At 39.5% G+C, this 27975-nt stretch overlaps 1 protein-coding gene across 3 annotated transcripts in view; it reads right to left on the minus strand.

Annotated features, from left to right (window-relative positions):
• Positions 1-27975, minus strand: part of LOC107188687 (AF4/FMR2 family member 4) — a 302199-nt gene that overhangs the window by 87447 nt on the left and 186777 nt on the right. For all 3 annotated transcript variants that reach the window (XM_015577030.1, XM_015577023.1, XM_015577039.1), the window contains exons 3-4: positions 14557-15075; positions 7396-7455 (exon numbers count right to left, since the gene is read on the minus strand). In XM_015577030.1, coding sequence (XP_015432516.1) covers positions 7396-7455; positions 14557-15075 — 579 coding nt within the window. The remainder of the gene's footprint in view (positions 1-7395; positions 7456-14556; positions 15076-27975) is intronic.

The raw sequence follows: 27975 nt of genomic DNA on the forward strand, positions 1-27975 counted from the left end.
CAGATGCGCGAAACAGTTATGGTCTTATTTAGCTTGCCAATTTTTAATTTGAAAATGTTTGAAACTGTTTACCTGCGATTCAATAATACTGAATCATTGATTCAATGATACTGAAAACAAATGTTAACCATATGTTCCTCATGAATAAATACACGAATCGATACGTGGACTTTGTATCTTGTTCCGTTCAGTACTATACATCTATCTATTAAAACATTAAAGAAAGAAGAACGAAGTATTTTTCAAAAAATGCTTCCTCTGGTTTCGAAGTAATATTTTTTGCAACATATGCATAAGAAGATAAAAAAAAACTTGGTTAAAATTTAATTTCAGTATCTCTAACGGTTTATGCGAAAACGGTACGTAAAGTTAGCAAATGTAACGTTGCAAAGTTGGGCATTCCGTCTCTCTTTAAACTTTCCAAACAGTGTCGTTGAAACGTTTCGAGCATCAAACCGCTCGAGCCAAGCGACTTCGAGATGGTGAATAAATAAATAACCGACTGTGAAGCCTCCGATACCTGCGTGTTGGCCGACAGGAAACAGTCGGAAACGTCGCGCGGTTCGATCGTTGACACGCGAACGGAGAACGGGGTCAGCAAAGTCTTGTCAATGGGAGAGTACTCTCTCGCGGTAATAGTGTGATACAGTTTGCTCGTGGATAGGTGGTTTGGTCGCCTTCGATGAGAAAGAATTAATTGACGGGTGTCCGGTTGTGCTCGTTTGCTCCGAGTAAACACGATCTTCGCGATAGACACCGCGCACGGGTTTCTCTGCTAGCTTCTGTTTGTTCGATTTTTAACACTGAAATTACCAAACTCGTCCAAATAACGGATTTCAGTTTTAATCGTAAAATTTCTTTTGTCCGAACTCATGTCGACGATTAACCCCTTGCCTTACGACATTTTTTACGATTGTACGCTCAGAAGTAACTTTACCGTTAATAATTTCACAGATACAAAAGGAATTTTATTCTTAGGGCAAGTGTAACGTTTACTCTAAATCTTAAGTATTAATACCAACGAAACAGAATTTCACTTCGACTCAAAGAAAATTAATAGTATACATGTTTATTAAATCCAGTTTGAAATCGTCATCACGTGTCTGACACGATGTTATATGGTTTGTTATGATGTTAATTCATTCGATACATTTAAATCTTACCGTTATACCTAACCAATCTCAAACCAGAGATGGCAATTTAACGATCCCGAACTCTAAACATACAGATCGGTATGTACCATAAGAAAATTGACCACGTAGGAAAGAAAATGGAATCACTCGAATCTCCGAATAAAAAGATAGCGACACCCACAATTAAGCTGTCCAAGCTGTCGACGGATTCCTTCCCAGTGAGCTCAATACACGCAAATGGCAACCGCCTACACCTGGTCATCGGCGCGGTATTAATCGCTCCCCGTCATCGATAATAGACACGGCTACCGTAAGGACATTAATTGCGAACTCCCGTATCTCGACGCTCGATCAAACGTGTGTCACAATATCGCGGCGGCATAATGATATCAATTCGCTGATAATCGTCGTTAAGCCGTGTCCATATATTACAGGCTACGCCCAACGAGCCATGGACAGCTTTTACCGATTTCGAGACGGGTGCATTACACGGTACGCCTGAAAAACAACGAGACTGACAATGGATTAATTCGAACACTGATCATAATTCGAAAAAACGTTCGTTCTAGGTATGTTGTGGGTCGACCAATGTATGGACAGATTCCTGGAGATCTATTCTCGGCATGGGCGTAGTCATATTATCAGTCAGGGCGGGGGGAAAAAATATTAACACATCGACTGCCACAGTGAAAAAGGCTGTACGTACCTAGACACGCTTAATTTTATTTTTAACACTGGAACTACCAAACCAGTCAAAGTGACTGCTCAGTACACTCTCATAACGGTGATTAAAATTGTTACAACAATACACTTTTCTAGGTCTTTTACAACTTTTATTATGATATGAAAGTAAAGAAATCAGTTAATTTATAAATTTGTCAATTTTCAAAAGTTTGATATGTTTATTGACCAATAGGTGTACGTTTGTTGTCGGTAGGTCTAGTGTTAAAGTCACAGATCGTTGAAATTGTATGCGTTTTGTTAATAGAGGCTATTGGTCGTGTTTCAAATTACACTGCAATATTAAATAGTACGAAAATATTTTGTAACTCTGGGAAAGGAGGGGGGCAAAATCCAATTTTTTTCCTGTAGGGTTGGGAAAAGCCCCTTTTTTCCGTCCAGCGGGGGATGAGGCAGTGTCGAGTGTAGTTTCGATTCATGACTATGTTGTAAACGTAAATAAAAAAAAATATCGTAGATAATGTAAACACAATTATGAAAACACTTAAAGATCGTTATCAGAAATGTTTACAATGTAATGAAAAAGCTTTTGAAAATATTTCGACAACCAATCTTTTTTTTTGGCCATGGTAGCCGAATGATTTTTTACGTGGAATGAACAGAGATTTCCATTTAATGAAATGATGCAATTGATAATTGCACATGCACTGTTGTACACAAAAAAAAAACCTAGAGATGTAGTGCTCTTCGAGCCATTTATCTTTCTCCTTTGGCATTTTTTCATAAATGCATTAATAACAGAATTATGACCAGAAACAATTGCGTGGACCACCCTGTATATAGGGATCTCGTGACACCGTCAAAACGACGTATATTCGAGCTATATTCTATCTAACCCAGACAGTTCCGTCGTCGATTGTCCACCATTGGGGAGCCGGAAAGATCTGCCTGCGGTTCCTAGACTCCCACGACGCCCGGCTGTTCCCGCGGCATCATTATTCTCTATTCACGAATAGAAACTGGGTCAGGCAACAGTTTATCAACTGGATCGGCGACGTATCTGTCGGCGCTTGTCCCGCGATGTGAATCGACATCGCTCGGGAACGCGACAAATTGTTTCGAGGCCCGCCAGACACGTCGATGAAAAATCGACCCCCTAAGGAAAATTGAATTCGCTCGACCTTCGAATGTGTCCCTGGACAAATCGAGTGACTCTGAATCGGTTAGATACAGCCCACGTTTGTCCGAAGACAGGATGGTTTCGTGACAAGATATTAGAAATTGTCCACAGATTCGTCCAGTCTCGATATCGATAATATATCCACTGCCTTTTTCTACTGCAATGTATAAATCTGGTTAATATCTAGACAGTGGATTTCAGGAATTGACGATACTCACTAGTTGAATGGTTTCATAACATTCGATAATTTCATTTTCTTTTAATCGTTTAGTGACTCAATTATTAATTGTCAATACAAAATATCAATTACTGCTTAAGAATCATTACACTTTAATTTAGTGCTGGGTGTATATAGTTGGAAAAAAAATGGAAATTATACAGTACTTGCTTGCAAGTGTCGTACAGGTATTCTATGAATATACCAATATTTAAAGTTATAAAGCTCTTTGCAAAAGACAGAAATAGAAAATTGTATAATCGCTGCAGGATCCTGTTCACACTTTCTAACCGAATCTAATTATATAATGTAAAGATTCAACTTATTGTACAAAGGGAAACTATACAAGTTTCACTTTATAAAAAAATTGTAATTGTCGTTGGTAACTACATCAGTGAGGATTCAGTTTGCTATACACTATCACGAATGACGTTGTTCGAGGTCTATATTACTGGAGTTACTTCGAACCGTGGATATCTAAAGTGGTCTATAGACGATCTAACAAACTCTTCGATTATACATACTGTCCCCCACGAGCAATTGGTACGTAAACTGTTTTAAAATATTTGACTTTACTGTTCATGTATCGCATTGTTTAACGACACATTTTATTTCTATAATTCCGCTTTCACCAAGTTTTGTAGTAATTGTACCAGGCGTTTACTAAAATTGTCCAAGAGATAAGCATACATACAAAGAATCCTGTGGAATCTACAGTTACTAAATTACTGTAAATAAGAGTCGATCAAGAATGATGGTACCCTCCATATGCCCTACAATTAAAGAGTACAATAAAAAAGAAGATGAGTATCTACTTAATTTTATTTTGAGTGAAATGAACTTTAACCACTAAAGACCACTAACTAAATATTATTCAATTGTCCCTACCTATTCAAGCTGATACCATTTAACTGATACGATTTACAATACAATTCTATAATAAAAAAAAATACACCCATATGTATTCAAGTATCATAACAGTAAAAAAATTTTCTTTCATAATTTTTACAAAAGGTGCAACTCCAATATCAAGAAAATTGATAATGTAATTTACAAACAAACACAAATAAATTACAAATCACCAAACAAGGAAAAGCGAAATACGCCACAATATAAATAAACATTTAACGTCGAATCACGGAGCGAACAGGACGAACCTAGAATCGATTTCCCCACCGTCAACTACAGAAATGTCCCTGACTGGCCGAAACTCCACAACTTCGGTACAACAAGCACTGTTACGTAACTTGCAAGCTGCACTTTCCAGTCCCGCGTACGTGGAGAATTCACGGCGCAAACGAATCGTCGGACGCGTCGTCGCGTCGGGATTCGGCGGGATATCGCGGCGGAATTGCTTCGCTTCGCGGTGTTGATTTACACGGAAACGCGATTACACGCCGATGAAGATTGCCGGTAATCACGGCTGCACGTGACCGGCATAGGATTCGAAAGGGACGTGGACCGGAGACCATCGAGTGGATTCGCGATACAACTTCACAGCCTTCGATTTAGATGACCAGAAGAGACTCACAAGCGAAGGCACAAAACTGTCCCCCTCCGATTTTTATGAAACTTTGTATGTCTGTTAAGCAGTCAAAAATAAGGGATACGTATTTTTTTTTATCGGCTCAGACGCGACTTTAAGGGGCGAAACCACCCCTCGAAGTTTCGATTCGAAATTTTTTTGTTATAAACATATTATATTTTGGACTATTTGTTAGCACCATATTATTCTACGTAAAAAAATCCAAACCTCGTTCATTAGAAGTTTTCACGTACCTCCTCTGGTTTTCGAGATAGTACTTTCAGGTATCGAGTACTTTCAGGTTTTCGGTACGATCAATCGAACGGCTTTCAAAGGTTGACTCGAAATATGAGGCGAGGCAACGTACTCTGGACCAATCCGCGGGGTCAAACTTTCGATTAGTTTCACGATCGTGTCCGTGGATTTACGGGCCCGAAATAAGTCGAATCGAACCTCCACGCTCCAAGGATACCCCTATAAATAGCTGCGACGTTCCGACGTCGTACGAATCGTTGGACAGGCTATTTCTTTTCCGCGGAACTTATTCCAGCCGCGTCTTCCACAAACCTGCACCAAGTGTAAACAAGAGTCGCGAATTTCGACGTCCGTGGTTCGCCAATCTTGAGTGGCGTAGTTGAGCGGTTGTTCGAGGAAATGTGTTTAATATGTGACGAATGGTTTAATAATGGACACAAGTCATTATTTAAAAACATTTAGTTTCCCAACGATAGCATTTACAATTTTTTCATTGTAATTGACAGTAGTAGAACAGATGAATTTTATTACGATTGGTCCGAATGATATTGCAGGGGTTTGTTTTTGGGTAAATTTTAACCTAGATTTTCAAAGGCTTCATCGAACTATTGAAAAATTTCTAGAGTATCAAGTATTGTAGGAAAAGAGTCATTTTTTTAAATAATAGGGAAAGTGGATCTTAATTAACGATTAAAATTAAGGGTATGTCAGTCTTTCCACGATTGATCTAACAAGAGTCGATTTTTTAAGTTCACTTGAACATTCTTGACTATTACTCTATTTCAATACCCGCGGCAGTGCAATCCATATTAGAGCTAAGAAGTTTCTAACTTTACGCGCTACATATTTCTCGCTTTACACGCGTACTACTTCTGTTTTATGTTTCACGCAATAAACTCGTAATAATAAAAAATTATAATAGTTCGTATTTATATAGACAGGTAACACCCGTATAACAAGGTAGTTAGGTAAATATCTACAATCTACAGACATACAGAAAAACAAGGTTAGGTTCCAAAAATTAACAAAACTACGCTGCTTCACGCGATTCTTTAACCGTGTTACAGCGAAATGTTGTTCGCCATACAGTGTACAAGAATAAAATATTACCTAAGATTATTAGATTCAGGTATGTTATCAGAGACTCCTCGACCATTTATTTTACGAAGGGATACTGGCGTATACTCCAATATTATCCCCTCAAGGTCCCACCTCCGCAATATTACATTCGACGAAAATATGACACTGCTTTCTCCCCATTCACGTATTATTACATCTTAGCAAACAAATAATGGTACAAGATAATAAAAAAAAACCAGTAAAAAAAATAGAAGTTTCTTCCGAAAAATAATTTTTAATACAAAGTAATGAAACAAAAGAAGCTATCGTATTTTACGCGTCAAAACTGTTTTTATTTAAATAAAATGTAATAACCGAAATGCTTTTTAATGTTCGTCGTACTTACTATCAGTAGGTATAAAATGATCCTTAAGTATGCCTTCAAAGAAATGTGAATAAAAAATATAATTGATCACGTAGCTAAATTTAATTTACACCAATGATAAGATAGACAAACTAACTTACAAAAACTACTTTACTTTTATTTAAACAATGAGCATTTCCATTTTCTATATAAATCACTCCTTAAAGGGATCGTTTTAGACACCTTTCCCCTATCTGTTTTTATTTACCGTTGACGGTGGTCCCTGTTGACAACCATCCAACATGTCAAACCTGTCCATCGATGAAATAACGAAAAATCGAACCAAAAGAGCGATTCCATTTTCACGAAGAAGACACAAAGACCCCTATCATCCGCGATGTCCCGTCTGAAACGGGGGCGTCTGAATGCGCGATATCGAATAACCGTGTAGCACCGTGTGCAGGGCGTTTGAAGAAGACATTTCAATGAGTCTCGAGCAACGAGATTGGAAAAAAAGAAAACAGAGAAGAAAGAAGAAACGAGGAGGGCGGGGGTGGCGTTGATACGTTCCATTAGCGGGCGACAAAGTTTCCGTCGTTGCCCCCCCCCCCATGTACCAGCGCGAAATTGTGTTCTCTCGAGCTACAGAGGCGGGGGCCACGAAAGCCGATACAGACCGAAACGGTGAGTCGATTCGATTTCGAACGACAGCCGCGATATGACCGCGATAGAGAAAGAGAAAGAGACAGAGGGACAGCGTTGTACCGCTGAGAAAATTGACTTATCGGGGCGAGCTCGAGTGTTCCGACGACACGGTTAAGCTAAAGGGAAAGTTCGAACGTTTACTGGTCAAACGACGCGGTGTGCAGCTACAACTCGATTTGGTTGGTGAAACCAGCAACTGGGACGCGTCGATTCGAGGGAGAATTTTTGAATAGCGTTAATAGGGTAGATAATGAATGGAAATAGCGAAAGACTTACCTTCAAAATGTTCTCCAGATCCGCTGAATTCTCGGTGGGGTCGGGCCTCGTGTTTGTCCCCTAAAGCAACAGAATTGAGAATTAATTTTTCATTTAATGCCCCGTGGAAGAAGACGCAGATACAAACGTATTCTTAACAGTCCATTATCTTGGTTTAGCCCCGAATTATTTAAGCTTGGACTACACAGCCTTCGGGTCTCTTTCGATCCAATCACGTTTTCCTTCTATTTTTTTTTTTTTAACACTAATCCTGTTGTTCAGGATGTTTCGATATAATTATGTTATTTACGTGAGTTAGTTCTTTTTCGTTCCGTTATATTTCCTGTATTATACTGGTGTAATAAGCACAATATGATTATCATTGTTGTAAGACTGCTGGTTTTTATGCATTTACATTATACACGACTGTTTGAGTCTCAATGTAGCGACCACTTTGGTGAAACAAGATTTTTATATTGTATGAAACTTCTTAAAACTCCTAATAGTGAACAAGTCTTTGTCCGATTTCAATTTCTTGTTTTTGGTTTTGTAGCTCAATGTACAAAAAGCATACGTCCGTATAGATATTAGACAAATAAATAAATTTCCATAAAACTAGTCCATAAGAATGTACACGTGCATAAATAACCGCAGTCCACTCGACGTGCATTGTAAATTAATATACTTATCCTAGGATTATAGTCCGATAACAAATGAAATATTGCACACATCGAACAATTCGGAACGCGAAATAACAACAATTAATACCCCAAACATCCACATCCCGCGATAACTCTCTTTCCGCAGTTCCCTCAATTCCGCAAGCAACTACAGAGACATATCGCTCTATTCTCCTCTACATTATCAATTCTCATACCGATTCGTCATCCAATCAGACGGTAATAAACCCGAGTGGTGCGAAACTCCGCTTCGAAACAAAACAAGCTAAAATGATTAAATCCTTCCAATCGGAGATTGAACGTGTTGTTCCCGGCCATGTCTCTCGTTTCTTCCCCAGAACGGGTAATATTGTATTTTCCCTCGTCCGTAAAGGCCCGTTTACACGGTCAAATAATTTTCGAAAACCGACTTGCGCCTTACAGGTTTAATTGTAATTTTAATTATTAACCCTTATAGTACCTTATAAGTTTCCAGAGTACCGTCCAAAAATACCTTGAAAAATTTACCATTTTTTTCACGAATGTATTAAAATTATATATTTCTCTTAAAAATGAAGATATTTTTACGTTTTTTTTTTAATCTATTGTGTAATGAATATAGTAGGTATTATACAAACTTATTTTATAAAAATAAAGTGTCATTATACGTGTTTAAATTACATTACAAATGAAAAGCCGATATATCAGCTCTAAGGTATTAAAATGGTTAATTTTCTGCATTGCCTTCGGATTGTGTAACTCGTGGTTTTTGGATTAAACAGTGTACTGTATATATCCTTAAAATGGAAAGTATCGATGACAATTAATAAATATTGACAAAATTAATATTTACTTGGGCAAATGCAAATTCACAGGTCCGTTTGCGCAAATTATCTGATTATATAAACGAGCCTTAAGGTACGCGTTCACGTGACAGTAAATCGTAACTTTTGAAAAGCAGAGGTCGCGTTGACGTGACACTGGTTCACCTTGTCATTAGGAGTGGAAATAATTTTTGAATACTTGAATAATTTGAATACTAGTACATTTGAATAGCAGTAGAATTCGAATTTGATATTCGAACATTTGAAGTACTCGAATGTGATATTTGAATATTCGAAGTATTCGAATTTGATATTCGAATATTTGAAGTACTTGAATTTAATATTTGAATTATTCGAAGTATTCAAATTTGATATTTGCATATTCGAATTATTCGAAATTGATCGAATTATTCGAGTAATTCGAATATCCGAATACTTACAGTTCCAATTGTCATACAGTGTCACGGCAACAAAAGCCACGACTTCTACTGTCACGTAAAAACGTGCCTTTAAGGTCGACAACAGAGCCCGCGGAATTAATCGACGATAATCGAGTCGGACGCGTAACGTGCTCTCCTATCCGAGAACACGGCTGTTAATTAAAAAACGATCCCGAGGACGAATCCGACGGAGCACTCGCTCGAGGTTCGTCCCGCGATTTATCATGGGTTCTCTCGGGCGATCATTAATCAACGCTACCAGTAGAAGAAGGGACGTTGAAAGGAGCGACGGGAGGACGGTATTACGAGTCACGCCAGTCGTTTCTGGCTGGAGAACGCGAAGACAATAGGGAGGGAAAAGCGCGTGGATCCGCGTGACGCCAGGCTAAAACGGATAGGGGATGGCTGGCTTTAGCCCCCGGGACAACGAACCTAGGGTAAGGGACTAAGGAGCCAGGATAATCGCGAATGAAGGGTGGAACGCGGAAAAATTCCGGAAGCGGAGAAGCCAGTTGATAAGTTGGGTGAAAAGAGGCCTGGGGAATCGTTAGAGTGAACGAACTTCCAACCAGGTTGGACTGAATGGATTCAACGAGCGCTGATGGAGCCTCTGGGGCCTGGAAGTTAGGGTATCGTGGAACGATCTTATGAGGGATTTTGTGAGAGATCTGACCAGGTTGACGAAAGTATCCAAACTGTGATCTGTTTGTAATTGAAATGGACACAATTTTCATGACATGGAAATATCTTTAAAGTATTTTATGCATTGTACATACAGTATAACCTCGATGAGTGTTATTTATGAGGAGAGGTCCCTAGGTGTAACGCTGACGTTTTAATTCTGACGCTAATGATATTTGTTTCAGATGAATATGGCCATTAATTTATGAAATATTTAATGTTCAGTGCCGAGGAGTCTTCGAACACTCATCGAGGATTTACTGTATGGGAAAGCATATTAGGATCAGATATAACCTTTCAAACTGTATAGGGTGGATCTCTAATTTTGTTCACCTAAAATGTTGTTGTAACTTCGGACAACGGAAAACAATTTAACACGTTGAGTGCCACGGTTTTTATTCTTGGAACTGTATTATGATATTTATGGTAAAATACAATCACTCAGGTCTTTGGTATTATCAATATAAATATTTGCGTGTTGACTCGAACACTCATTACTTTCATGATCTTCTTTTGGAATTCAATGTTTCTTCGTGTAATTTAACCATAGGTTACTAAACTATCTTGTGACTTACATAATATAACTAATCATTCATAGAAATTACGACTGAACGGAAGCAAGTAATATTTAGAAAAATACTAGTGTTATTCAGATAAAAACTCCTACGTTATTTATGATAGCCAAACTCAGAAATAATAAAAATGTAACACAGTAATAATTCATCACAATCTACACATGGTGACAACATTGACAACAACATGCCGATTTCTGAGAATCCCGAATTCGAGGTCGTAATTTTTACGTAAGCTCACTAATCTAGGGTTAATGAAGCTGATCATCAGTGACCTTCATGGCAGTCAACGTGTTAAGTTAGAGTTTCATGGACTCTGTTGGCTATGTATTTAGTATATACCGCTCAAACCAATTAGAGCATCAAAAATAGACATGGACGTTGGTATAGTACGTAGAAGATGTCGATTCATTAAATTCGGCATTTGTTTCGTTACTTTCGCTTGTTAGCCCATCACAACCTTCCACAATAACAACGTTATAATTGCTTTGATCAGTGTAGTCGTAACAGTTCCGTTATAATATTGGCATGAAGATCTAAATATCAATATCCATATGCGTTTCATTGAAATTCCCACTGGAACACTTTCGTCCACTTGTACGGTACAACTTCCGCATAAGCACAGATTCCAATTATTCAAATAAATTCAAAACCGTGAGCGAGCACGATAAAATCATTTTCCTTCGACTATAATCGACAATATCCATAACACGAATATACATATACACGATACCCTACGAATTAGTATTACCATTTCAATCCAATTCCAATCGTTTCTCCCCACAATCTAATCCATCCGAGCGTAAAATCACCTGTATCACCTGCATTAGCAAAATAATCCCGTGCGTAAAATCCCTTTCAGAATTTTCATTTTTCTCCCATCAATATCGCGCGTAATTTCCACCTAATTCCGCGGACGAAACCGAACGGCAAACGAACGATCTCGGGGGGTGGGAAACGAAGAGACCACAAAGCGAGAGATAAAAAACAAATGGGGCGATTGGTGGGTAAGAATGGGGGAAGGCCGCGAAAGGACCATGGGAATCAATTTTCCACGAAGAGCCAAGAGGATGTCGCCGTTTCTACGGGCGAGCCTAATTGTATAAGTAGACCGAGAGATAGCGGTTCTCCCTCTGTCTTGACGTGTTCGAGGAGAACGCGCGCAATAGAGGGGACACACAGGAGACGCGGAACCGAATCGGGGAAGACCCGATCGATAGTCAATCTCAATGAAATTTGCACCTCGAGGAGTCACGCGTAATAGGGCTCGACCAAACTCGAAGCCCTTTCTCCCCTGTCCCCCTTCTTCTTCCTACACCGTGTACTCCTCGAGCAGGGATTTCCATTGAAAAGCAATTCGTTTCCTGTCAACGAACCTGTCGCCGCGATGCTTTCACCGTACCCCTAACCGCCCCCCTTCGGAAAGAGGCTTCCTCGGCGGGCTGGGATGGAACCGAGGAGGCGGTAATAACCTCTTTATTGTCACTTCGGCCCGATTAATACCGGGGACGAAAACGCTTGATCTTTTCTCGGGGATCGACGCGATTCGAGATACCGGACGTCAAGAGTATGCTTTTTGATTCTGGTCTGGTGGATGAAGAGTGGAGAACGTTGCGAATGTAGAGGAGAGATTGTGAAATTTTTGAAACAAAATCTAATTAACGTTAGTTTTCTGAAGCATAATTGTTATTCTTTGATGGAGACATGATTAACCCCTTGGTTTAGAACATCGAGTCACATACGTGATGACGTTTTTAAACTGTATTTAATAAACATTCATATAATTCGTTTTCTTTAAGTCAAAGGGAAATACTGTCCCGCTGGTAATAACATTTAAGATTTAGAGTGAATGTTACACTTGATATAAGAATAGAATTATTTTTGTACCTGGGAAACTATTAACGATAAATTCTTGAGAATGCAGTCGTCGATACAATTTCACATGTATATCATTTTTTAAGAAAATGTAATCTACAAATATAAACATGCAACATTTTACTTCGTCGAAATCTATGTATATTAAAACCCATGTAAAGCCATATAACTCTCACTGAAAGTTCCTTTGTGCTCAAAGAAAATAAAAAAAAAAAAAAATTTCATGTGCAGTTGGAACAAGTACTTGCACTGAACGCCAAAGTTCCCCGAAACACCAACCGCGACTAATAAAATTTTTAACAGGCTTCGTTTCCCCTCTTCATTCACCAGTACATTGCAATCCACTTAACGAAACAGTATATCGCAACGCCCAACAACCGATCACCGCTAATTCAACGTGTACACACGCCGATCGCAACAGGCGATTCAACAACGAACCGGCCCGATATCTAATTTCATCGTACTCCGCTTAACGATCACCGAAACGAGAGTAAATAAAGGCCGGGACGGGTCCGTCGTTAACAAAGCGATCGCGGGAACGTGGACAGCGAAAGTTGGCATCGCGCCTGGAAGTCAAGAGACACCAGTGGCAGAAAATACACACACGCACCGTCCCGCAGCGACGACAAGAACATTTTACCCCGTGTAAACAAGATCGACTGGAAGGTATTGTGCAGAAATCGTAAGTCACTGAATACCTACGACTGGTTCGCGTTATCGCTCAGTCCCGCTCTATCTCGATGTGTATCCTTCGCCGTCTTCGTCACGCGACAGATTTGTGGATGTAATCGACTAACAAGGGATGTTTCTGTAAGTTTGCTCAATTAATTATGGGACGAAATTAAAAATATACTTGGTTGGCGCTACTTTTAGTCGTTAAGACAGAAACCACCCTTTTCATCCGAAGCGTCCCTTTCACTTACTGCAGAAGATATCGAAAATATGTTTAGACAAATTTTATATTGTTTTCAGTTGTCCATATACCGGGAGGAAGAAATTACCCAAGAAAGTTATTTTCAAAAAAACATTCTCGACAAAATTACTTTTTCGAAAATTCTTTTCCATTGATATATGGTCAACGGAAAACTATGTAAAATTTATCTAAACGATTTTCCGATATCTTTTTTAGTTTCCGAGTTACAAGCGACCAGCAAGGGAAGTTCAGTAACCCGAACATTGCGATTTTTTTTAAACTTTGTTTTGGCTTTTTCTTTTGGCAATTTTTGTTTTTGGCCCAATTTCAGTTCTTCGGGGTGAAAACATCCTTTGGAGATAGATAAGTGTTTCCATATTTCCCTGTATATCTTTAAAACTATCGTAGATATAAAAAAAATGATTATAAGAAAAATTGAATGGTTTTTTTAACCCCTTAACCTACGATGTACTTATCACATATTCCACAAATATTTATAACTTTAGGAGGGCGCCGCCGCTAATATTTATATTTGGCCCGATTATCGTATTACGGGCTATGCCCGTAATATTCACTTTTGGCCCGATCATCTACTACGGGCTATGCCCGTAGTTGTAGGTTAAGGGGTTAATTACTAACCCACTTTTATTAATTATCAATTTAATTGCATCGTTTTATAGAGCATAAAAAACCATTCAATTTTTATTTTAACCATTTTTTTATATCTACGATAGTTTTCAAGATATATAGGGAAATATGGAACCACCAATCTACCTTCAAGGGATGTTTTCACCCTGAAGAACTGAAATTGGGCCAACAACAATAATTGCGCTATACCTCTCTTAAGGTCCCCTACAAACCTGCAAAGTTTAAAAAAGAATCAGAATTTTCAGATTACCGAACTTCCCTTGTAAGTAAAGGGGATGCTTCTAACAGAAACAGTAGTTCCTCCTTAAAAGTCTCGAACCAGCACCAAGCAAATGTAGGAAAATTCTCAGATCAATCCCATAAACAATTGATCAAAGTCACAGAGACATCAGTAATCGTTTGTGGCTGGAGATGGTTCAGTTAATCTGAGTCATCGACGACTTACGATCTCTGCATAGTAGATGGTAGGACGAGGACAACTGAAATGGGATATAGGGTGGGTTGGGAGAGGTCGTAGACGGCGGCTGGATGGTGGTGGTGGGCCACGAAACAATGGAAATCGATACTCACGTTATCGAGAGGTAACCTGGACAGTCTGATGCCGGCGGAGTGAAGCCTGCTGCCGGCGGCAGTCGCGATGATCGAAGTGCCGCCGCCTAGCGTCCCGTTCCCGGGCGAGTTCGGGGGCGGTCCCTTGGCGGGCAATAAACCGTGGCTACGATGATCGTTGCTGTTGCCCCCGTGTTTGACCGGCTGCCCCGGATAACCGCCCCTGCCTCCGTACGGCGGTTTACCATCCGCAGGCTTCACGAAACCGCCACGCTGATGGCTCGACGACGAGGACGAGCTGGTCCTTGGCCCTCCGGGTTTCTTGAATTCTTGGGAGGACGGCGAGCTCCTGGAATTCGAGACGACCAACGCGGAGCTCGTTCGTAGGGACGAGGTCGCCGACGAAGGGGCCGGGCTGGGTGGAACACCCTCGATCCCGATCAGCCGCTTCGGCTCGTCCAGGAGATGCTTCACCAGCGAATAGTTGCCCAGCTTCGATTGGATCTGCTGCGTCGTGCTGTCCTGGGCGTCCGGGTTGACCTGGAAGTGGACAAAATTTTTGGTCATTGTCGGGACAGGGATATTCTGATTGTAATGAGACGATACCACGCGATTGAACGTCTGATTTGCGTTGCGGATACTTGGGAATATGGGGGGGCCTTTGGCTAGGTGGATACTGGGTCCCTTGAAACTATGGTTTGTAAATGAGACTGCGAGATACTTAGACAATCACAGTGATTGGGTAAGCTGACTCATAAGCAGTTAGTAGAAGTTTCGATCAGAGATTTGAGGCTTTCACGGTATTTATCGTAAACGGGATAGTATACAACTAGGTAAAGGTGAACTTTTGAAGAAGCTTAGCAACGTTCTTGTATTCGGTGCAAGTTTATAGGAGCTTTAATGGGGTATCAGATTTCTATCGGATTCCATTTTTGTGAATTAGTCTACGACAATCAATATTTGCATAAGCATCTACAGTCTAATTATTAATGTTGAGACTTTCGTATGCAAGCCGTGTTTTTGTAGAAGTATTTTCCCAACGTTTCGAAAACATTGCAGCAAGCTTCATCAGGAAATGGCGAATGACACACCGTATCAGTATTTTAAATCGTACAGATTTCTGAATGAATTTGACACTGACAGCTGACATATCTCCTTAACTCGATTTTAATCCAGACCCAATTTAACCTGTCAAGTGATACTGGCACGTATCATTCCGAAATTATAATTAAATATACACTAAAAAATTTCCCAAGAAAAATGGATATTCTACCAATAGCTTGTCGTTACCATCTGTATTAATATTTAATTTAAATACATCCGAAGGATAAACAAAATATTCTGTCTGCTCTTAACAAATACGTTCCTAAAAATGTTAATTCAAGGAATAGTAATGCATTGCACTATCGAGCACTGCGCAAGAATTAAACCTGGCTACCACATTCACGTCCGTTTTATCAAACTGTTAAACACTCGAAAATATCACGATAAAGTTCCCGAAGTCGTCGCCACCCCCGCCATCCCAGTCGAAATTAGCTTCCCCGAGTTGCCCCCGGTTTATCCGCTATAATTCTCGCGGGGAGGGGAGGGCCTCGTGGCGAGAGGTAACTCGGGCAAGCTACAACGCGAGCAATAACAATTAATACGGCGGAAACACAGTGGCTGGGTAAGTTTACGATGTTGTTGAGGGGGTGGGAGGAGGGTCGAGAGCCGCGTTTCGAACGGAGCCTGGCTAACATTGTTGCGGGCCACAATAACAGACAGTCAGATGGACGGCTCCGAGTCGGCTCCTCCTAGTCGCGCGTTTCATGATCTCTCCGCGCGCCCGAGCGGCTTTGTCTTCAAGGACAATGAGATCAAATCGCAGGCTCAATAAGGAGGCGGTTCAAAGGGTAGGGAGGAACGCCCGCGGGAACTTAACGTGATTAATGAGCGCGCTATAAATCACGCGGTAGCTTGTTCGCGCGTGGACCCTTTTTCAACGCCTTGCCCGATGTACTACCAATCCAGGGCCCTGTTCTTTAACACTTTGACTGGAACGTCACCCAAATATGGGTGGCAAGTACTCTCACGAGCAAACTCGGCTTCCTTTAGGGGAAAAAGGGACATAAGAAAAGGGCCTACTAGTATTCGGTAAATTTACTTCAAGTACTGAAATAAATGTTAAATTGGCATAAATTTCAATAATAATTCCCGATGCCAAATTGTAGGAGGACCTTCCTCTAGTGGAAAAAGTAGAATAGTACTGAAATAAATGTTAAACCGAATGTTAATTTTTCATAAATTTCAGTAACTGCCAAAACTTAATGGTAGAAGGCCCTTACCTCACTTTTTCCCCTAGCAGAAGCCGAGTTTGCTCGCGAGGGTACATTGCAAAGATGCTGGATTACCTAAATATTATTATAAAATTTTTGTGTAAAATTAAGGTCGCAGTATAATTTAAAACAAGACCAACAGCCTTTGTTAACTATACGCATATATTGTCGACGATTTATGACTTAAAAAACGAGATAAAGTGTGTCTGACTACGTACGGCCATTTTCACTGTGTCAGTCAATGTGCTAACGAGCGGGGGCCACCGATGCATTCTCTTCTGCGGAGAGAAGGGTCGAGTGCAGTTTTTGGAGAAAATCATTAATTCAACCGTACACGCGGCCTCCGCGACCCTGTCTTCCCTCAGGACAGAATCTCACGGAGACATCGACCGATCGATACACACAGTTGTATACAGGGTGCTAAGAAAAATGTTGGACACTTTCACAGGGTGGATTATGCATGGCGAATTATAACGAATTTGTGTGCGAAGATTATTAATTAAATGGGTATCTAGAAGAAGGGTGTATGTTACATTTCATAAAATTTACAGGAAAATATAAAAATAATTCATTGCTGATTGTAGCAGTTAAAGTATAATAATAATTAACTTTTTGTAACTAGCTCCTGGCCTCTAGTGCCATTTAGTAGTACTTTTATTTCGTTTTTTAGGTCATAAATCGTCGACAATATATGCATTTAGTTAACACAGACTATTGATATTGTTTTATACTGCGACATTAATTTCACGAAAAATTTTGTAACGGTATTTAAATAGTCCGACCTCTTTGCAATATACGTGTCACTCATATTTTGGTGACGTGACAATCAATGTGTTAAGGGGTGCTTTCACGCTGAAGTATTCAATATCGACAAATTGCCTGATGCTTTTACCGAGGTTTCCTACAAACCTGCAGAGTTTAAAAAAAGAATAGAATTTTTCGGGATACCGAAGTTCCCTTGTCACTGAAACTAATGAATGAAATAAAATTAAAACGAATGAAATATTTCAAATATTTTCAACATTTAATAACTCTGAGACGAAGCCTCGAATATAATTTCGTCCTAATTTGACATCTACAATCCACTCTACGAAAGTGTCTCGCATTTTTATCAACACTCTGTATACCACAGCCCACTCACGATCGACGGTCTCGAGACGAAAACGACCGGAGACGAGTTGCGTATCAACAACGAAAGTAGACACGATGGCTTCGATTCGCCAAACCATTCGACGTAGCGAAGGTATCCAATCTAACAAGAGTTCTCCAACTTTTTTTCCCCCATTCCTAGACCCAGTATCTCAAAGGGTACCAAGAAAGAGCAGACGGGGATGACATAAACGCAATGCCGCAAGAAGCTACCCGAGAGAAACTCTGCCGGTGAAAGAAGAGAGAAGAACGCTTAGGTGACCAGGTCAGGGACTTCCCTACCACTAAGACCCACACTCCATCGTGTCTCCTCTCTCCTTTTTTTCCCAAGCTTTGCCTTTCTATCTCTATCCCTTTCTTCCAGCCTTTTCTAGACACTAAATGTGTACACACGTCTCTCTTCGCCTCGAGTATCTCGTGCAACGTTCACCTATACGCGATGACGCGCGTGTGTCCCGCGAATCGCCGTAAAACGATCGCCGAAAGCGTCGTAAAACGCCGGGGACCTACAGGGTGGACCATGAAACGTGATCGGTTTAGATTATTTTATTGTTAGCTGTTCGATCGAAAATATTTTTGAACGCTTATAGACAGTCCCTGGCCACATTAACTCTTTGAGGCACACGATTTTAAAGAAAATAAAAACCCTAGTTGCACAGAATTTTTTTTAATATAATAAAAATTATACAAAAATAATATATTGAACTGTATGACTATGAGTAACTTCAACATTAAGAGTTAATGTGACCACTAGAAAATTTTATGGAAAAACAAACGTTAATGCTTGTATTAAATAAAAAAATATGTCTTCATATAATCCAAAATTAGTGGAAAATATTAGGTTAATGGTGAACACTGTATTGAAGGAACAAAAGTTTTTTATTGTATGCAAAAGACATTTTTAATCAATATTTGGTTATTCCTCCCTCTGCCACTACGATAGCACATTAACTTTGTATGCACTTGAAGCAAATTTCTTTTAAATATTTATTATGTTTCCAATAATAGGTCATTCTTTCTATTAAAACCCTCTTATTTGTAACATTTACTTTAGAAATTTATCGTTTCGAGAGTTCCCAAGTATTCTCAATAGGATTAAGGTCATGGAAATTTCCTGGCCAATCCAGTAATGGAATAGTTCTGTCCTGGAGAAATTTTTTCACTGATTTAACCGGTCCTCCATCAAAGAATAACGATTATGCTTCAGAAAACTGGTCTTAGTAATATTTTGTTTAAAGTAAACAACTGGTCACATTAATATGGCCAGGGACTGAATAATATAATATAAACATAAATAGAACTAAGCAGTCGTTTCTTATCAGTTTACTCCAGTGTATTGCACCTAATGAACACCATTTTAAAAATGTTAATTAAAGTAAAAGGTATTCCCATAATCTTTCTTCGATTTAGAACAAAAAAAAAATATCTGTCATGATGCTTGCCAAATTGTCTCAATATCCACTAAAAGATGCACGTAAAAAAAATTATAGATAACTTCACAAAAAAACAGAAGGTGTCCTCAAAAATTCTAAAAAAAAAAAAAGGAATGACAAACAATTTGCTACAATCATCTTAAAGCTCTCCTTAAATTGTGTAACATATACAGTGATTTCTCGATGAATACGACACGAGTAACGGCGTTATTCCCACCACTGGGGGAGTCCCTCTGTGGAACCAATCAAAACAGAGTAAACAGAAGCTAAGCAGAGGCTCGACTTCGAACGAAAACAAATTTATGAGAAGCTGAAAACCTTTCTGCCTTGTCACGAATGCTCTAAAGTGGACTCGAGTACGTTGCACTCATCGAGACATTACTGTACTAACTAAATCACGTGTTAAATTAACCGAAAAAAAATTCCGATCAAACAGCTAGCAGTAGAATAATTTAAGCTGATCACGTCTCGAGGTCCACCCTGTATACAGGTGGGCTCGTAACGCGAGCACGCCGCGTCGTTAACATCGAACGACGCGCGTCGTGACGCAAATTCCCGCAATCACGGGCGTCCGTGTACGCGACGAGTAGTAGCTCCCTTGGTCAGGCCCGATCGAGAGTTTCACTTTACAGTCCGGGGAACCTTGTTCCCGACCGATTAACGCTGGAACGCGATCGTAAATTCGTGGCTATCGCAAAAGTACGCCGCTGATTATCGCGGCAACCGAGGCGTTCCATCGGTGACGCAAAACGACGATCAATTATACCGTTCACCGTTTACGAACGCGTCAATTCTTGGGGAAGTCTGTTCTATCCCGAAACGTGGCTGACAACATTATCCAGTGCATTTCGAGAGTTTTTCTTCAATTTCAGGATCTAGACTGCGGATTTTTATGGAAAATAACATTTTCTAAAGTAATTTAGAAAGACTGGAGCAAATGTAGAAATTTATTTTTCCTCTTGCATATCTTATTGGGTTTAGATTAAAATAGAAAAATCATTGGAACCGATGAGAGTTTTGTCTTTTGTTGTATTTCACAGTCATATGGGCCATAAATGCATAAAAGTCTAGTGATGACTTTTTATGGAAGAGATTAGTTGGAGAGTGTTAAGCAACTCACAGAATTAAGATTGAAGGGGCTCTATCCAAGGAGGAACATTTTTGAACCTGACAAAGGTAATGGTAGTAAGTCAGTGTAAAATCTTCCGATTCAGTTATTCAGCGGAACATTAGTCACAAGCTAGATCTGGCTCTCACTTGACAAAGTGTTGAGCAACTGGGAAAATTACAGTTTGAGGATTCCCAAGTATGCCTGTTGGAAGCTTAATTAATTACTGAGACATTAACAACTACACTCTGTCTTCGATAAACCCCATCTTTGGCCTAAATGCATAGCAACCTTCTCCCACACATCGACCTACCATTATACCTAGACTAGAACCATGGCTATGTACATAAATGCAAAATTTGTACAAGCTGAAATTCAAGAAGAATTTTTCACTGTACTCAAAGGATATATCATATTCCAACAGAAACACAAAACCTCGTTCAAGTGTCCTAAATATTCCAGTATCCTGACTTTTATATAATCATCCACATAATAAACGCATAAAATCCAAAGTCTATAACGTAACTCTACACCCTCTGACAATGCCCTCCTCGTTGTTTTATTCCGTCTTAAAACGTGCCAATTTACTTATACCCTATCCTGCGTTCCACTCTCCTCGACTTTCCACAATCTCAAGCTTACACGGTCAAACACCATCGTTCTACCTTGCAGCGCGTGTACTATCGTTCAAGGTTACATATTACTGCATCAGCGACGACCCTCTCTCGCCCATCGTTCATCATTCGCGGTGCAATAAAGGTATTATTACAACCGTTTCGATCGTACACCGAGCAATTAACACCGGACACAATTTCACGTGCAATTCCAGACAATTTCCCAGCTTCCAATACGCAGAAGGTCGATGTCGGAATATCATGTCCTCAATTATTGCAGCTCCTTTACTTTTGTGCTACTTCAAGGTGTGTTAGAAAGAATCATATATTTTATTATGCTATAATAAAAACTAAATATCGTTCAGGTGATTGAATTTATCGAATACTGAAATTAACCAATAATTTCACGGACCTGATTTACTTTTTCAGTGGCTCTATTGAATATTTTAAGGCATCTCTACACAGAGCACTAAGAACTGTTCAATCTTAGTTAATATTTTATTAAAAAATTTCCTATTGTAACTAATTCCATACTGTACAATATATTAATGTAAATATTTCTAATCTTATTTTCATTAATTGTTATATATGTATACTGGGTTTATACCCGTTAAATTACTAAATGAATTACTAAATCATCGGGAGAGTTTCTTAGATTTCAACGACATCCACGGCGGTTTCACGTGATTCCAGTGGCGTAGGAATCGCGACGTTCTCGTTCGCAAAGCGTGTAATCCCTCGTGTCCCAGCTAAACGCTCGCCTGTCGTGACACCCGCGTGCAAGTACACGGTCCCCTTCGATCGCGTGAATTCGAGGAACACGCATGGGAATCGGCCACGAACCAGCACACACTGTCCCCACACGTGTTCGAATGCTATCCCGTGATAAAAGCGAGTCTCGCTGATCCACTCTACGCTGAGAGCACACTGAATCCCTTGTCCAGTCCATTTTCGTGACTCGATCGAGTCGTGTGAATTGCGAGCAAAAAGGGACGTTCCCCGTTTGTTTACTGTTCGGAAACTATCGAGTGAACCTGAATTCGGCGACAATTTGCGTATGAAAAATGAATCAGATTTCGGGGGAGTATTGTTGAAATGTATGGATTCGGTGATTTTTTAGGGTATAAAGATTATTGATCGAATTTAACACTAGAACTACCAAGCAAGTCTAAATTACTTGTCAATACACTCTTACAAGGACGATTAAATTTGTATGACAATACATTTTCTCAGATCTTTTGCACCCTTCGTTACGATACGAAAGTGAAGAAATTAGTCAATTTCTAAAATTCTATATTATCAAAAGTTTTCACGTTTATCCACCGATCGAAGCAAATATGCGTGTATCGTCGGTAGTTCTAGTGTTAAAACTTCGTTATTTTTGTTTTTAGTATCTAGGTAAATGAGGGAAATTGAATGAAACAAGGTTCTGCCTCTCCACATAAAAATTTAAAAAAAACTCATCAAAGATCCAAGAAGAATCACCCAAAACGTCCAAGCAACATAATCAAGCACCCAATTTCCCCGCACAAAGGACATAAGAAAAAGGGCCTACTAGCACTTGGTAAATCTATTTCAAGTACTGAAATAAATGTTAAATCGAATGTTAATTTGGCATAAATTTCAATAATAATTCCCGGTACCATATTATAGAAGGCCCTTTCTCTAGGGGAAAATGTGGCGTAGAAGAAGGGCCTTACTTACTTGGTAAATTTATTTCAAGTACTGAAATAAATCGAACGTTAATTTAGCATAAATGTCAATAATAATTCCCGACACAAAATTGTAGGTGGCCCTTCCTCTAGAACAAAAAGGTCCAAAATCGAAATAAAAACGACTTATCCACAAAACACGCAGGGAAAAAGGGATCTTCGAAGCTGCTATTCAACGAAGCACCCAATTTCCCCGCACAAAGGACATCGGTTCCCACGCGAAGCGTTGTTAGTATCCGATCTAGGTGAATCAACAAGAAGGTCGCCCGATAAGTTTTAATCAAAGGCCGGGTGCGCGGAGATTTCTTCAGGGAACGGATAAAAAATACGCCGTCGTTTTATCCCGACGAAGGGGAGAGAAAAAGATGGATAGAGAAGAGGAGGTGGTGGTGGTGGTGCAATCGCCGCGAGGGTGAAACTTTATTTAACGTCCGCCTTATGCGGCAGGGAAATAGGAGCAAAGCAAAGAACGACGACGAAGGCGGCTGAGACCGGAGCAGTTGGCAAGCGGCGAGAGACCGTGTACGCGCGTAAAGCATATAGCCGAAAGATTGCTTAGCTCGTTCTAGCGAGGCGTCACGAGAAAATTTGGTTTCGTGCCCCGTTCCGAAATTAGCCAGACTCGTCGTCCCGCACACGCTGCTGTCAGGCGTCGCTGGCCTTTCATCGGAAACGGCCGTGGATAAAAGCGTGCACGAGAGGAATAATGGCGCGACACGTTCACGATAACGAGGCGTGATTTCGCGCGTATCGTGTTTCTTTTGCCACTTTCCGAAAGATTAACACGCTGACTGCGACAGTAGTCACCCGTGACCGGTGCAGAGTGGGCCATTATCATAAAATTGGATGAATTAATCACAAAATTTTCATGTGAAATAAGGTAAAATTAGAACTATTTGTAAGCTTATGAGGTAAATGTCCCAGGTGGATGTTTAAGGCGAAGATTGCGGTTACGAAGACTTTTTATATATTACAGTAATATACAGGGTGGACCACGAATCAGTAGAGATTAGCAGTCAGATCGAAGTGTTATTAGCAGTCAGATCGAAAATGATTTTATCAGATATAGCATGGTTTTAAGAGAGCTTTAACGTGATTATAGCAACTTTTTTGTAAACTCTTTTTATTTGTCACGATTTTTCAAGGTCACCTTCAATTTTCTTTCAAAAATTCAATTAAAAAAAAGTAACACGTGTTATGTTATGATACTTACCGAATTCGTCTTGAAATCCTCTAACAGATAGGCGTAACAAAATTATAGGTGTATTAGCAAAAAATTGAAGGTGACTTTGAAAAATCGTTTATTGTATTTCATGGACCTCTATAGGCCATAAATGTTTAAAATCCGCAGTCTATTAATGAACGTAACGGTTGTTGTCGTCCAATTATATTACTTTGTTAATAAATATTCGTTAATAAAATATGCCTTCGTTAATAAATGTCCAGTTCTCTATTTTACCAAGCGATCGAAACCGTTTGCGATTCCTCGAGTAACGATTCGGATGGAGTCGTAGATGTTCCAAGAAGGATTTCTCTGGGGAAGGGGGATTCGAACCTCGCCAAAACGTCGGGAAAAGAAACTGATACGTTGCGTCGACCAAGTGAGGTTTCTTGCCGCCGTAAGGTTTGGACCACGCTCGTGAATCCACCCCACGATGTTATCAATCTTCCGTTTGGCCCGCCGTTGCCGGAGTTCAACGCGACAGAAATCACCCCGCAGGAATCTATACTATACTCTCCATACTACCAACCGAGAATTGGTGGGCCACAATTTCTCTCTAGATATCTGACTCTCTGCGTCAGAGTGATTTAAGAGTGCAGATCAGAAATGGACAAATTCGTTATCCAGATAAAGAGTTTTGAATAACGAATAAAAGATAAAAAAAAATACTTCATTTCGAATCGTTTAAACATGGAAATTTCAATTTTTATAATAACAATAATTTTCCTTGAATAGGTGGATATTTGGCAAACAATTATTTAATGCCATTAACTATTTAAAATTCGGGATGATGCCCTTAGATACCGCGGCTTTTCACTGTGTATAATTTAAATAAAAGTATGCCAACTCTGGTGCCCATGGATAATTGATACAGTGTTCAACCCTGAGTCAGAGTACTCGCGTCGGGTGTGTCTATCGCGTATCTTCTGACATCAGTTACCGGGTGTGTGACTAACAGTGACTCTGAAACAGTTCGGTTTGAGTCATCAACCCCTCCACGTTTAGGCCAAATTTCGGATCGTAAATAGGACTGTTAAAACTAGATGATTTAACCGTGCTGTTCTCTTAGAGTCTATATGAACCGAAATGAAGATTAAATTTCAATGGGTATTGTATTTTTAAATATTTGTTTTTAATATCCAACAAACTTAAATTTTATGTACTACTTTTTGTGTACTTCCCATTATTTGAGAACAGATTAATTCAAAATTTGAAATAATTTTATTTGCAGGGTTAAGAAAGAAGACAGAGATGTGTTATAAATGTATCATTCGGTTAAATTACTTTTGTATAATTTAGCGGTCCTAAGCACCGGTGATCAACGTAGCAGTTAATGCGTTTTAATTCTCCGAAGGTCGTGGTTGCTGTGACAAATACACGCGAAAGATAAGTTTGAAAATTAAAGTTGAGATCATGTAGGTTCCCAACATAGGCGCTTGGGGGGGGGGGCATTCTGGTTACTTTAATTTCTTTATTTTCAATCTAACTTTTCAAGATTTAAAGACTACACGCACAGCTTCAGTTGGAAAAATTTGATAATAGAGATAACTGACACGAAGGAGGCGATGAACAAAAAGAAAACTTTGGAAAAGGGGCAGTGAACTGAAAAAAACTTGAGAAACTATGATCTAGGTGAAAACGATATTACTGAATTACGTTCAGAAAACTAACGAGACGAAACGAAGATGTTGAGTATTCTTTTTTTTTTTTTAAATATAAAAAATCAAAATGAAAAAAAAGACCTATAAATAGTTTTCAATTAGTGTATCTCTTGAGTACACCACAACCCTCCACGGAACATTCAGGACCGCGATCTCCAGAGGGTAAATAGAAGGTGTCAAACACTTTCAGTTCCACTAACACTGTCTATAATAGCGTAGTCTTGTATAAATTTAAATGTTCGATTAAGGATTACAATCCTGTCTAACATATTAGTGAGGTCTGAGGACTGTACCCTATTTGGAATTATTTTGAAGAATTAGTTAAAAATGAAAATACTCGGGCAAACAAACTCAAACACGCGAATTCTGTTTGTTGTTTGTAATACTCTACTAAAGAAGTACTAAGAAACTCTACTAAAGAAGTAGAATATGATCAGGGTTGACAAAAATAATTCGAATAAATGGGAGATAGACGCTCATACTAGTCTGAACTGTGTGATACTACCCTATTACCCTGAAAGTTTAATAAACAGTGGGTAAAAAACAGTATCTGCACGTATCTGGTTATAAAACTAATTTGACAGATTCTCAGGTTACGTTATAAAAATTCTTATTCACTTACATTGTATTAACTGTAGTATGCTTTCAACCAACATATTTCTTCCTATCATACTTTCTGTTATAAAAAACCTAACTAAACAAATACTTTCTTTATCCACTGTATTTATTCACTTACTTCCATTTATGTATAAAGGATAACACAATAAAACAACAGTATAATATGATACTAACAGTATAAATTAATAGATACCTTCGTACACGAATATCACAGATGTCACTCTGATGTGCACGCAGTTACAGCTCACCGAATACTAATTCCCTCCTCGGCTCCCCTATCACCACACGCATACCTGCCACGATATTTCATTGCCCACTTACAAACTTATCCGTGACAGACCTTCACAGACCGCGAACGGTTGAAGGAAACTCAGGTAACACGTAAAAGAAAAAAATCTTTTTGCAAACTTTGATCGTTTGTAAGGGTCCTTGGTAAAAGTTTCAGGCAATTGTTTTTGTTGCTTTTTCATTCTTTAGGGTGAAAACATCCCTTAAAGGTTAATGTGTCTTTATTTTTTTGTATATCTTAAAAATTATACTAGACACAAAGAAATTATTACAATGAAAATTTAATACCTTCTTGTGCTTTATAAAATCGTGCAAGAGAATTCTAAACAAATTTTCAACAATTTCATTGCACAGTTTTGGAAAGCATAGAAAGCCATTAAATTTGTATCCTAACAATTTCTTTACGCCTACTATAGTTTTTTAAATACACCTGTAAATGAACACAGATTAAGGGATGTTTCCACCCCGGAGAATCACAAACCAGCAAAAACAATTGCCTAACACGTAGGTCTCCTACTAAACTGCAAAGTTTCAAAATAAAAAAATCCGAATTTTCGGATTACATACAATCAGAATTAACCACGCTTTCCGTATACTCTGACGTAATTTTCTGTTAAAAAAATTCTTGTTCCAAGCAACCTACAACACAAATTTGAGTTACTACATAGAAACTTCCTATACATTAAAATCCGTTATATTTTCACGACAATAAAGTGTATTCCCATTCGCCCAATCGCGCGTCCAAACAGCGAGTCCTGTGGGTTGTATCGCGCGCGAAGAATGCGGGTAAAGAAGACTAAAAGGGGGTTGGTGGTGTTAGCGTGATCCAGCACCGAAACGTTCCATAGAAAAGCCAGCCGACCGATGCCCAACGGAAGTTTCTGTGCTCGGGAGGATTTTTGGGAGGCAGTTGTTCTCTGTTCTTACGAGCTCCTCGAGGTTTCCCTTTGATATTATGCGGGAGTCGGGCCGCGTGCAGCCGCAACGGATGAAATATCGTCGGAGTTGCGATACGCCGATCTGGGGAGGGGGATGAAAAGGGATTTAAACGAGCTGCCTGCTCTCTCTCGCTATCGTTCTATTCCGCAAGGCCCTCTGTGCGCGTACATGTGGACCGTAATGGACACGCCAGGAAGAGGAGGGGGCAGGAAGGGGCGAGCTAAACGAGTAAAATGTCATTTTCTGCGGTTCTTGCCAGCGCTCGGAAGTTCAGACCGCGGTTGAAACGCAGGCTGAAGGATATTAACGACCGAACGACGCTGCGTCCCGATGTCGAATGCCTGCGCTGAAGCGTATATGAACTGACTATGTGATGATTCT

The sequence above is a fragment of the Dufourea novaeangliae genome, unplaced genomic scaffold (genome assembly GCF_001272555.1).
Source record: "Dufourea novaeangliae isolate 0120121106 unplaced genomic scaffold, ASM127255v1 scaffold16, whole genome shotgun sequence".
NCBI lineage: Eukaryota > Metazoa > Arthropoda > Insecta > Hymenoptera > Halictidae > Dufourea > Dufourea novaeangliae.